This window comes from Erinaceus europaeus, chromosome 3, assembly GCF_950295315.1.
Source record: "Erinaceus europaeus chromosome 3, mEriEur2.1, whole genome shotgun sequence".
Classification (NCBI taxonomy): domain Eukaryota; kingdom Metazoa; phylum Chordata; class Mammalia; order Eulipotyphla; family Erinaceidae; genus Erinaceus; species Erinaceus europaeus.
Genome location: NC_080164.1, coordinates 54,722,012 through 54,735,003, shown reverse-complemented (window position 1 = coordinate 54,735,003; position 12,992 = coordinate 54,722,012). Strand labels below are relative to the sequence as shown.

Sequence of the window (12,992 nt, the reverse complement as noted above, 5' to 3'; positions counted from 1 at the left end):
AATTATCTTTAAAAATAGTTATCTATTGACTTTATGAGAGGCAAGAGCAATAGAACATTGCTCTAACATTTATGTTGCTGGGTTTGAACCTAGGGTGTGGAACTATATTCCTAGTATCTTATAAACTTGCAAATCACTATTAAATCACTAACTAAATTTTTTTGTTTTAAATTTTTGTTGGGGGATTAATGGTTTACAGTTGACAGTAAAATACAGTAGTTTGTACATGTGTAACATTTCCCAGTTTTTCACATAACAATTCAGTCCCCACTAGGTCCTCCTCTGCCTTTATGACCCAGGACCTTTATGTCTTTTAACCCTGAAGGCAAAAAAAAAAAGTTTGTTTTTTTTTTAATTTTGTCTCCAAGTTTATCATTAGGGCACTGTGAATCCACTGCTCTTGGCAGCCAATTTTCCATTTTGTTGTATAGAACAGAGAGAAATTGAGAGGGAAGGGGTAGATACAGAGGGGGAGAGAGACACATCTGCAGACCATTTGTGAAGCATCCCCCTGCATGTGGGGTGCTGGGGGCTCCAGCTGGGATCTTTGCACAGGTCCTTGTGCTTTGTACTATGTGTGTTTAATTGGGTGCACCCACCACCCAGCCCCCTCTTTTTCTAGTTTTCTAACAAAGTCAAGTTTATTATTATTTTTAAACATCTTTTTTTTATTCCCTTTTGTTGCCCTTGTTGTTTTATTGTTATAGTTATTATTGATGTTGTTATTGTTGGATAGGACAGAGAGAAATGGAGAGAGGAAAGGAAGACAGAGGGGGAGAGAAAGATAGATACTTGCAGACCTGCTTCACCGCCTGTGAAGCAACTCCCTTGCAGGTGGGGAGCCTGGTCCTTGTGCTTTGCGCCACGTGTGCTTAACCCGCTAAACTACCACCCGACTCCCAAGTTTATTATTTTTTTTCTGTCATAGTCTATTGCATCTGCGGACATGGATTTCAACCAGCTGGAGGCATTCTTGACTGCTCAAACCAAAAAGCAGGGTGGAATCACATCTGATCAAGCTGCTGTCATTTCCAAGTTCTGGAAGAGCCACAAGACAAAAATCCGAGAGAGCCTTATGAAACAGAGCCGATGGGACAGTGGACTTCGGGGCCTGAGCTGGAGAATTGATGGCAAATCACAATCAAGGCATTCAGCTCAAATACACACCCCTGTTGCTATAATGGAGCTGGAATTAGGAAAGAATGGACAGGTGAGTTCAACGTTTGTGAGTTGTCTTTTCCACCACATATTAGCTGCTCATTCAAATTGATTTTATATAATTATCTTATTAACAGTGACTGCAGTTGAGACTGGGCTCTTAAACATTGCACTCCATGTTCTCTATACACTGAATTACCTCACTGTCCACTGTGAATTTTTTATTTTACTTATTAATCTATCTGTGTTCCACATTAGTGTTGTTTAATACTCAAGATCTAGAATGTTGGCTGACACTTGATAGTCAGTAAATATTTGTTAATTGAATAAATGGATTATATAATACATAATTATCTATTTATTATGCATTGTGCTGGTGGTAATACAATATGGGACTATATGGAAAGTCCCTTATCTTACTACTATGTGCGCTTAGCCCCAGTGCACCACTGCCCAGCCTCCTAGAAAGTCCCTTATCTTACTGGGCTGGCAGTAAAAGAAAAATAGTAGTCCATATTGTAAGAAAACATACCATAGGGGAGTCAGGAGGTAGCACATCGGGTTAAGCGCAGGTGGTGCAAAGCACAAGGACAGGTGAGAAGATCCCAGTTCAATCCCCCCAGCTCCCCACCCACAGGGGAGTCGCTTCACAGGCGGTGAAGCAGGTCTGCAGGTGTTTATCTTTCTCTCCCCCCTCTGTCTCCCCCTCCTCTCTCCATTTCTCTCTGTTTTATCCAACAATGAAGACATCAATAACAACAACAATAATAACTACAACAATAAAACAAGGGCAAAAACAAAGGGGAAATGAATAAATAAATAAATAAATATTAAAAAAAAAGAAAACATACCATAGATTGGAGAACCTTACCATATCACAAAAGAGGGAGTGGCTCTGTTTGCCCAGAAAGTTGAGGAAAGCAATCTATTTATTTATTTATTTATCTATCTCTCTCCTTATGAGGAGATAACATCTGCATTTTATTTCTCTGAGAATGTTAACTCATTCAGGGCTGATTCAAGGCTGAGAATCATAAAATAAGAACAACCAAAAAGTTGATACAGGTGGTCTGGGAGGTGGCACAGTGGATAAAGCATTGGATTCTCAACCATGAGGTCTCGAATTCAGTCCCTGGCAGCACATGTACCAGAGTGATATCTGTTTCTTTTTCTCTCTCCTTTCTCATGAGTAAATAAATAAATTCTTTAAAAAAAAAAAGTTGATACAGGTAGTACACATTCTCTGGAGTTTATGAACATAATCATATCATTTAACACTTAGATATGACTTTGGCAGTGATTTTTATAATTCTCTGATGATTTACATTTTTCCTGATCATTTCTTACATATATGCTTTTTTCAGTTTTTTTTTTTCCTCCAGGGTTATTGCTGGGCTTGGTGCCTGCACTATGAATCCACCACTCCTGGAGGCCATTTTTCCCCTCTTTTGTTGCCCTTGTCTTTTTTCAGTTTTTTAAGCAACAGAGAGTAAGAAGAAGTAAGTAGTAAACTGAAAGAAAAGTTCTGAACGAAAGCAAGACACTTTCAGTAAAGGTGGTCTTAGCACCAGTGTCTGTCAGACTCATCTGAAGAGCTTCAAGATTTTTTGGATAGGGGGCCGGGAGGTAGTGCAGCTGGTTAAAAGCACATGACTCAAAGTGCAAGAACCGGCATAAGGATCCCAGTTCGAGCTCCTGGCTCCCCATCTTCATTCAGGAGAGTCGCTTCACAAGCGGTGAAGCAGGTCTGCAGGTGTCTATCTTTCTCTCCCCCTCTCTGTCTTCCCCTCCTCTCTCCATTTCTCTCTGTCCTATCCAACAACAATAACAATAATAACAACAACAAAGGCAAAAAAATGGGAAAAAATGGCCTCCAGGAGCAGTGGATTCGTAGTGCAGGCACCTAGCTCTAGCAATAACCCTGGAGGAAAAAAAAAAAAAGCCAACTTTTTTCTTTGGATGTAGGACTGGTAATATATACCTCAATTGTTAAGTAGAGTGCTTGCTTTGTCATGCTGGTGACTCAGCATTGAATCTGACCCCCACTACTCTTGGTGAAACTTCTAAGGCTGTAGTGTCTTTCCTTCTCTCCCTCTCTGTGTTGTCTCAGTCTGAGAAAGTTGGTACAGCGTGATGAAGCCCTGGTGAGGGCAAAAAAGTATACAGAAAATTATGGATATAATTTTTTTTTATATAATTTTTTTTTTAATTACCGTACCCATTGACTGGGTCCTCTGCTGCTTCCTACCCTTCATTTATTTATTAATTTGTTTATTTTTGCTTTTGACTAGCAGGTATAATTGATTTCATGTTTACTTGCAAGTTCACCATTTTTTTTTTTTTTACATGCATAACATTCCCCAGATTCCCATTTAACAATACAACCCCCACTATTTCATTCATCATTTTTCATGGACCTGTATTCTCCCCACCCACCCACCCACCCCTGAGTCTTTTACTTTGGTGTAATACTCCAATTCCATTTCAGGTTCGACTTGTGTTTTCTTTTCTAATCTTGTTTTTCAACTTCGGCCTGAGAGTGATATCAACAAGTTCACCATTTTATGAGAGATTGAGTGGGAAAGATGTCAGAACAAGGGACTATTGCTTTAGGTGTAGGTTTAGTCAGGGATTCCCTATCAGGGAACAGAAGATATAAATAGAGGAATTAAGAAAAGAAGTTGTTCTACATAACGACTGTCCTGTCTCTCACTAGCCCCTTTCTCTAAAAAAAAAAAAAAAATTAAAACCTTACTTAATTTGATAGAGCAGAGACATTGAGAGGGAAGAAAGAAAGGGAGAGACAGAGAGCTTTCTTGTGAAAGCTTGTCTGTAAAGCTTTCCCCCAGCAATGAGAACAGGGGTCTTAAACCCAGTGCTTGTGCATGGTATCATGCGCACAACTAGGTGGCCACTGCCCAGTTGTCCCCTTTTTGTTACACATTAAAAAGTTATCTTTTGCTTCCATATCTCTGTGTAATAGTAGTTAAATGGAATCTTCAGTTAAAAACCAAATTCATCCTCTGTTAGCAAGGTTAGCTGTCCAGATCAGCAGAGCCAGAAGTAATGCCCCACTTCAAATGGGAGTTGAAAGAGCTTCTGCTGCAATTATGATAGTTACTTAATTTTAATTTTTTTTTTTTTTTTTGCCTCCAAGGTTACCAGTGCGGCTCTGTGCCTGCACTACAAAGCCACTGCTTCTGCAGCCTTTTTTTTTTTTTTCTATTTGTTGTTGGTTTTGTTGGATTGGACAGAGAGAAATTGAGGGAAGTGGGGAAGATAGAGGGAGAGAGTAGACACCTGCAGACCTGCTTAACAGCTTGTGAAGCAACCCTCTTGCAGGTGGGGAGCCAGGCACTTGAACCAGGATCCTTGCACTTTGTACTATGTACTATGAAACCTTGTTTCAGAATTGGTTTTTTAAGCCCAAAGATAACAATTTTCATATTTTACCAAAAGAGGAGAAAAAAAAAAAAAAAGGAAGCTGGGAGAACACACTGAGGCAGTATTATAGTAGGCCAGGTGAGATATTATCAAGAAAGATGGAGATGATTTTAATAAGGTGGAGAGAAGTAATCTGAAGAAATGGTTTGAATTAAGGTAAGTTGCTTTGAGATGAATAGGGAGAGATGTGGAAAATGAAAATGCAGAGTTAGAAGTAGCTTTTTTTTTAGCATACATTGGTTACATCAGTCTTTAACAAGCTTATTGTTAAACTAGCCATTTAGTAAGCAACTTGAGGTTGTTTTTTTAAATTTTTTTATTATCTTTATTTACTTATTGGATAGATATAGCCAGAAATCAAGAGGGAAGGGGGGATAGAAAGGAAGAGAGATAGACACCTGCAGCACTGCTTCACCAGTCGTGAAGTTTTCCCCCTGCAGGTGGGGATCGGGGACTCGAACCTGGGTCCTTGTGCATTGTAACATGTGCGCTCAACCAGGTGCACCACCACCCGGCCCCCAACTTGAGGTTTTTTTATTGGTGTAACTAGCCCTTCCACTTGGAAAAAAAATAACCAAAAGGAGTCAACATTTGGCAATTTAAGAAATGCTTTGTAGTCGGGGAGGTGGCACAGTGGATAGGGCATTGGACTCTCAAGCATGAGGTCCTGAGTTCGATCCCCAGCAGCACATGTGCCAGAGTGATGTCTGGTTCTTTCTCTCCTATCCCTCTCATAAATAAAAAAGAAAATAAGAAAAAAGAAAAGAAATGCTTTGAGATATCAAGTCCCATCTAAGTGGAAGAAAGAAAAAAAAAAAACACTTTTCTTAGTACTGAACTTGATGCAGCTTGTTACTCTGCAGAAAGTACTTTTGATTGAAAGCAAGATCTAGGCGTAAGGAACCCAGTTCGAGCCCCCAGCTCCCCACCTGCAGGGTGTCTCTTCACAATCGGTGAAGCAGGTCTGCAAGTGTCCATCTTTCTCTCCCCCTCTCTGTCTCCCATCCTCTCTCAATTCTCTCTGTCTTAAAAAAAAAAAGAAAGAAAGAAAACAAGGTCTAGAACTTCTCAAGTATTTTGTTTCTGATACCAAGAGAAATTATTTGGTTCCTCATTTTCCTTTATCTTTTACATGATGCTTTGTACTTTTTAGATCTACAATCAGTATATTAATTGTATTTTAGTAATGCTTTCTTATGGCCAGCTTGATTATTGTGTAGTAATAGGTAACATTTTTATGAGATCAGTGATTTACTTTATGAAAACAATGAGCCTTAACCTGAAAGTTATTATTGCTCTGCCATTAACAAAATATTAAAGTTTTCCCAGCTAATATTAGTTTAATTCATTTTCTGCTGAAATTAAATGATTAGTAGATTGAATGCTATTTCTTTTTTCTTTTTTTTTATTTCTTTATTGGGGAATTAATGTTTTACATTCAACAGTAGTGAATGCTATTTCTAATTCAAATTTTTACATCATGTTCATTCAGCTACCTACTTCTTTTCACTCCAGAGATGATAAAATAATACAGATATATTATAGAGATATAAATTATAATGTATTACATTTTACTGTTGGAATTTCTTATATCATTGTATGATAACCTGACATATTTAATTCTGCCTTTGCCTTAAACCATTAAAGTTTTTCATTTTTACATAAAAAAGTGCTACCCGTGTTGAAGTAATTTTAAACTCCTAGTTTATAGAGATGTATTTGAGATTACTGAGCTTATTTTCTTCCTAATAGGCTTTGGAAAAAAGTTTACTGCTTCGTCTGTACCCTTCTCTGTATGTATGTATATTATGCCTCAATAAAAGTGTTTAAAGAGGGAGAGAGATACAAATGTTTTTCTTCACAAACTCATTGACCCTGTGAGAATAGGGCTTTGGCACTGCTAAAGTTCTCAGCTTTTGACTAGAAGCCTGCCAACAGGCAGCTCCTGGTATTGGATTTCTTTCAGATTGTTGCTATTCAGGCTCTCTGGTGCTATTCTTGTGGACAGATGGGGCTGCTTGAGAGGAAGCCAGGAAGCCAAGCCTTAAGAGAACTTGGAAACAATTTTTGGATGTATAACCCTTTGTGCCAAAATCAGGGTGACAGTGTATCCTGCTTAGCAATGTTGAAACTGCCTGTGTTTATCTAGTATTTGTGTACTGCTTGGTTGACTGTGGGCTTCACTCCATGTATGCCACTGCTCTACTGCCAAGATAAATGTAGGATGCCTCTGGCCCAAGGCCATTCTTCATACCTTAAAAAAAAATTGTGTGAAATATACATAACATAAAATATACAGCATAATCATTTATAAGGGCAATAAGTATGTTCACAGAATGTGACCATCACCACTTTTACTTCCAGAACTTTTTCATTATTTCAGATAGGAACTCTGTATCCGTTAAACAATAATTCCCCATTTCCATCACTATTTACTTTATGTCTGTGGATTTTCTTATTCTAAATACCTCATGCGAACAGAATCTTACAGTATTTGCCCTTTTATGTAATGCCATACTTATTTTGTTTAGCTTAAAGTCTTAAGATTCATTCATATTGTATCATGCATCAGAATTAAAAAATTATTTAGAGAGACTAAAGTTCTGCTTGCTCATATATGATGCAGAGTGTCAAATTGGGGCCTCGTATGCAAAGCACGTATTCTGTCTAATAAATCACATCCCTAAGTCACCAGAATTCCATTCTTTTTTAAGACTGAATAACACTCCATTATATGTATATACTACATTTTATTTATGCATTCTACTTTTTTTTTTTTTTTAACCTCCAGGGTTATCACTGGGGAACTATGACTCCATTGCTCCTGGGGGATTTTTTTTTTTTTTTTTTTTACATTTTATTGCATAGGGCAGAGAAATTGAGAGGGGTGGGAGAGATAGAGGGAGAGAAAGATCTATAGACCTGCTTCACCACTTGTGAAGTGACCCCCCCCTGCAGGTGGAGAGCCGGGGCTCTAACTGGGATCTTTGAGGGTCCTTGTGCTTTGTACTATGTGCACTTAAACCATCGTGATACTGCTCAGTCCCATTCGTTCTTTTCTTGATGGGCATTTGAGTTGCTTCCACCTTCTAACTATTTGTGAATAGTGTTATTTTGGACACAGACATAAATATTCTAGAGCCCCTGATTTAAATTTTTTAGGGGATGTATATCTATGAATAAAATTGCTAGTTAATATGGCAATTCTGTATTTAACTTTTTGAGGAGCTGCCAGATTGTTTCCGTAGTGACTGCACTGTTTTACAAACTTTCTAGCAGTGTATGAGGGTCCCCATTTCTGCACATCCTCACCATTTATTTTATCACTTCTTTTTCTTACCCTACTTTTCTCTTTACTTTTCTTTTATATTGCTATCCTGTTGTGTATCAGTAGGTCTCATTTTAGTTTTGAGTGGTATTTCCCAGTGAGTTATAATGTTGAATTTCTTTTCATGTATTTATTGACTATTTGAATGGATTTCTTTTTTGGAGAAATGACTATTCAAGTCCTTTGCTTAATTTGGTTGTTTAGCTTTGTTGTTGTTCAGTTGTGGGAGTTCTTATACATTCTTGATACCAATCCCTTATTAGATATATAATTTGCAATTTTTCTTGAATTCTATGAGTTTGCATTGTTACTCTATAACTATCCTTTACAGAAAAATTTTGATTTTAACCTAATTTAATTTTTTCTTTCAATTTTTAGGCCTTTGGTTTCTTTTTTTTTTTTTAAGATTTTTTTTAAAGCTTTTAAATTTTTTTAAAAATATTTTTATAACTTTTTAAAAATATTTATTTTATTTATTTATTCCCTTTTGTTGCCCTTGTTGTTTTATTGTTGTAGTTATTGTTGTTGTCGTTGTTGGATAGGACAGAGAGAAATGGAGAGAGGAGGGGAAGACAGAGAGGAGGAGAGAAAGATAGACACCTGCAGACCTGCTTCACCGCCTGTGAAGCGACTCCCCTGCAGGTGGGGAGCCGGGGTTCGAACCGGGATCCTTATGCCGGTCCTTGTGCTTTGCGCCACCTGTGCTTAACCCGCTGCGCTACAGCCCGACTCCCAAAGCTTTTTAAATTTTATTTATTCATGAGAAATGATAGGAGAGAGAGAGAGAGAACCAGACATCACTCTGATACATGTGCTGCCGGGGTTTGAATTCTGGCCCTCATGCTTGAGAATTCAATGCCTTATCCACTGTGCCACCTCCCAGACCATGGCCTTTGGTTTCATATCTAAGAAATATTTGCCAGGGTGGGAGAGATAGCTTAATGACTGTGCAAAAGACTTTCATGCATGAGGTCTGAGGTCCCAGGATCAATCTACCATACCACCATAAGCCAGAGGTAAGCAGTGCTCTGGTTAAAATAAAAAAAAAAAAAAAGTGTGTGTGTGTATTTGCCAAATAATATCATGAAACATTTTCTTGGTTCATTTTGAGTTATTTATATTTTCAGGCAACACCAGACACTGAACCCTGAGTGCTTTGCCCCTGAGCTACTGCCATGGTTCGGTTTATTATTTCTAGAGGTAGTGAGAGTGTGCAAAAACAGTGCTACATGGAGTTCTCCTTGTTGCTCTTATGTGGTGCTGGGGATTAAATCCAGAGCCACAGTCATACTAGGTCCTTTTGTGTGTGTTTTGTTGATTGATTCTTTGATATCAAACATTGGACTGGGGAGATAGCAGTGGTTGTGCAGAGAACTTGTATGTTATATGTCCTGGGTTTGATGACTGATACCACCAATGCCAGAACTGAGCAGTGCTCTGGTAAATAAATAAATAAATATCTACTTCCAAATCTCAGTCATGAAGATTTATCTCTGTGCAGCTCTTATGTATGTCATTGATCCATTCTGAGTTAATTTTTTGCATATGAAGCAAAGTTTTCATTGAATGAGTTTCTTTTTGATGTGTGGAATGAAGAAACCCTAACATGGTGTTTGGGAGGTTGTGCGGTGGATAAAGCATCAGACTCTCAAGCATGAGGTCCTGAGTTCCATCCCCAGCAGAACATGTACCAGAGTGATGGCTAATTTCTTTCTCTATCTCCTCCTATCTTTTTCATTAATAAATAAATAATACCTTTAAAAAAAAAAAGAAACCGTAACCTGTGATTTGTAAATTTACTCTTATAGAAGGGAGGAAATAAATAAATAATTTTACTCTTATAGATTGAGAACAGGCAATATCTAATTTAGGTTATAGACTTACTTTATTGATTTTTGATAGTATAGTTTTAAATTTCATTTAAAAAGTCTTAAGGTTGTTAAAATATAGTTTTTTTTCTTTAGAATTTCCATTCTGAAGGATGATAGTTCTAGAATCCATGTTCTAGATAGTTTTGATTATGAAGGAGGACAATTCTAGTCAGAGTGTAGGATCGGTCACCTGATACTATTTGCCAGTGTTTCCTTTGCCGTCACATATGGAGTTTTTATTGTTGCTGGCCAGAGCACTGCTCAGCTCAGGCTTATAATGAATACTGTCAGGAATTGAACCTAGGACCTTAGAGTCCTAGGCGTTGGAGTCTGTTATATAACCCCCTGTACTGTCTTCTTGGTCCTGTTTTGTTTTTGACAAGCTTAGCTTTGCATGTTGTCAGTTCCAGGAATTAAATTTGGAACTTCTCAGACACAACTTCTGTGTGCTATTGCTATGCTATCTCCCTCATCAGGATCCAATACAAATTGACAGAGAACAAACACATCAGGAGGGTAACATAGCAGTCTGTTTAAATGTTTTCCTTGGAATGGGTTTTAAAACATTTCATATTTTTAGTTTATCAAACTAGTAGAGAGAGTTACTTCTGAATAACATGGTTCTGGCATATGTAACTCTCCTCTGCAAGCATAAATAATATATAAAATGAAAGGTAAGAAACTTAAAAACTTAGCCACCTGAAACCCAGGAGCAGATAGAGCATACATGATCCCTGGAATCACAGGGGCCAGAGTGGTGCTGTAGTATGTCCTCTCTCTGTCTGTCTCTCTTTCACTTGTAAGTAAATATTTTTATAACATAGCCACATTGTAAAAAGATACACATGCCTGTAGCCTGAGGTCAAATCAAAGAATAAAGGATTGAGTGGGACTACAGCCAGATTCTTTTGTTCTCCAAAAGTGTTGGTAGTTAAGAGTTTGGTTCCTGTGCTGTCAAGGGAAATATTTCACAGTATTTCCATTTATTTAAGCTTTAAAAAAAAAATACCTCAGTCACTTCAAAATATGCATGGAAATTTTGGTAAACAAACATTCAGAATTCAGAAATATAAAACTTTGCTCTGAAGAGTGGAAAGAGGAAGATGGGATAAGGGAAGAAATCATAGCGTCAACAGTATAAGGCCATATTAAAAAACATTCAAAGCAAAAATGATGTGAGAGAGAAGGAAAAAGGTTAACATTCACTGGAATTTAGCCTAAGAAGACAACCTGAGGGTCTGTAAATATTTATTGTAGGATTTATGTGGTAGAAAATTAGTTACAGCTGAATGTCCAATAATAAAGGGACAAATGAGAGGGGGATAATAAGAGGGACAAGAACAACCGTCTAAAAGGTCATATCTACTCTATGAAATACTACTCTTGGAAGTAGTTTTTTATTAAATATTTATTTTTGTTTATTTTGAAATGTCAAACAAAAGGCTGGAAGACTTGGATAATTCATTTTTGGTATATGTCAAGAAAATACTAAAAAAAAAAAAAAATAAATAAATAAATAAATAAAAAATAAGAAAATACTGTGTGGGGCCAGGTGGTGGTGCACCTGGTTGAGTGCACATGTTATAATGTGTAAAGACTTGAATTCAAATCCCTGGTCCCCACTGCAGGGGTGAAAGCTTTGTGAGTGGTGAAGCAATGTTGCAGGTGTTTGTCTCTTTCCCTATGACCCTCCTTCCTTCTTGATTTCTGGCTGTTTATATCCAGTAAATAAAGATAATACACACCAAAAATAAATTTAAAAAGAATATATTATGCTGTATTTAGTTAATAATAAAGGGGCTGGGGAAATAGCACGTAGGACTTGCATGTAAAAGGTCCCAGCTTCATCCTTGGTGCTACCAATAACCAGAGCTGAACAGTGCTCAACAAGAAAAGGAAAAAAGAAAATGGTTAATAAAAAAGGTTAATTGAGGGTTGAAATTAAACTCTTTGGTAATGTTTTCTGGTTGTTTCTTCTTCTTTTTTTTTTTTTTTCCTTTGATTTCACAGGAACTTCTTAAATTTCACTGTTCCAGACTGCCTTTTTCATTCAATAGGTAATGGACAGATAGAGTGGGCAAGACTTCTATCTCTTCCTCTCTGTCTCTTATTCAGCATCAAAGAAAAAATAAAAAGAAGACCTCCAGAAACAGTGGAGTTGTGGTACAGGCACCAAGCCCAGTTGATAACTCTGGTGGAAAAACAGACAAAAAAGGAGAAAAAAGTAACATACCCTCTGTAGGGTTGCTTTCTTTCATATTTTTGTCTTGTATGTTATGTCAGATGAAAGCAACTTGTATTATGAGCATTGCTGTGTATATTTTAGAGACATTTAAATCTTTAGCATAATTTTGGCAGAAAAGAGCTGCAGTGTAACTATAAAATTGGTAGTAACAGTTAAGTCACTGCTTTTGATAGTCCACGTTAACCTATTTGGGGCATTAAGAAAACAGTAGAGTGGAAAACACCCAGTGACCAGGACAAAGTATTCAGGCAAAATAGAATAGGAACTAACTGGGGGAGATTTGCTCTTCGTATGATTCCAGTAACTTTTTTTAAATTTATTTTTTATTTAAGAAAGGATAAATTAACAAAACCATAGGGTAGGAGGGGTACAACTCCACACAATTCCCACCACCCAATCTCCATATCACATCCCTTCCCCTGATAGCTTTCCCATTCTCTATCCCTCTGGGAGCATGGACCCAGGGTCATTGAGGGTTGCAGAAGGTAGAAGGTCTGGTTTCTGTAATTGCTTCCCCGCTGAACATGGGCGTTGACTGGTCGGTCCATACTCCCAGTCTGCCTCTCTCTTTCCCTAGTAGGGTGGGTCTCTGGGGAAGCTGAGCTCCAGGACATATTGGTGGGGTCTTCAGTCCAGGGAAGCCTGGCTGGCATCCTGATGGCATCTGGAACCTGGTGGCTGAAAAAAGAGTTAACATACAAAGCCAAACAAATTGTTGAGCAATCATGGACCCAAAGGTTGGAATAGTGGAGAGGAAGTGTTAGGGGGGTACTCACTGCAAACTCTAGTGTACTTCTGCTTTCAGGTATCTATTTTGCACTAGTTTATGGATACATGTGAACATATGCTCTCTCTCACAGAACCTGATCTATATCTAGGTTTTGGGACTTTGTTAGAAAGTGATTCACCTGGGATGGAATTAGAGAATACTTATGAAAGGAAGGGT

General features: G+C 37.8%; 1 protein-coding gene across 2 annotated transcripts in view; it reads left to right on the top strand.

The window, feature by feature from the left end:
• The window catches only part of COMMD1 (copper metabolism domain containing 1), a 103,972-nt gene that overhangs the window by 16,879 nt on the left and 74,101 nt on the right, over positions 1-12,992 (top strand). For both annotated transcript variants that reach the window (XM_016195417.2, XM_007539653.3), the window contains exon 2: positions 929-1,210. In XM_016195417.2, coding sequence (XP_016050903.2) covers positions 929-1,210 — 282 coding nt within the window. The remainder of the gene's footprint in view (positions 1-928; positions 1,211-12,992) is intronic.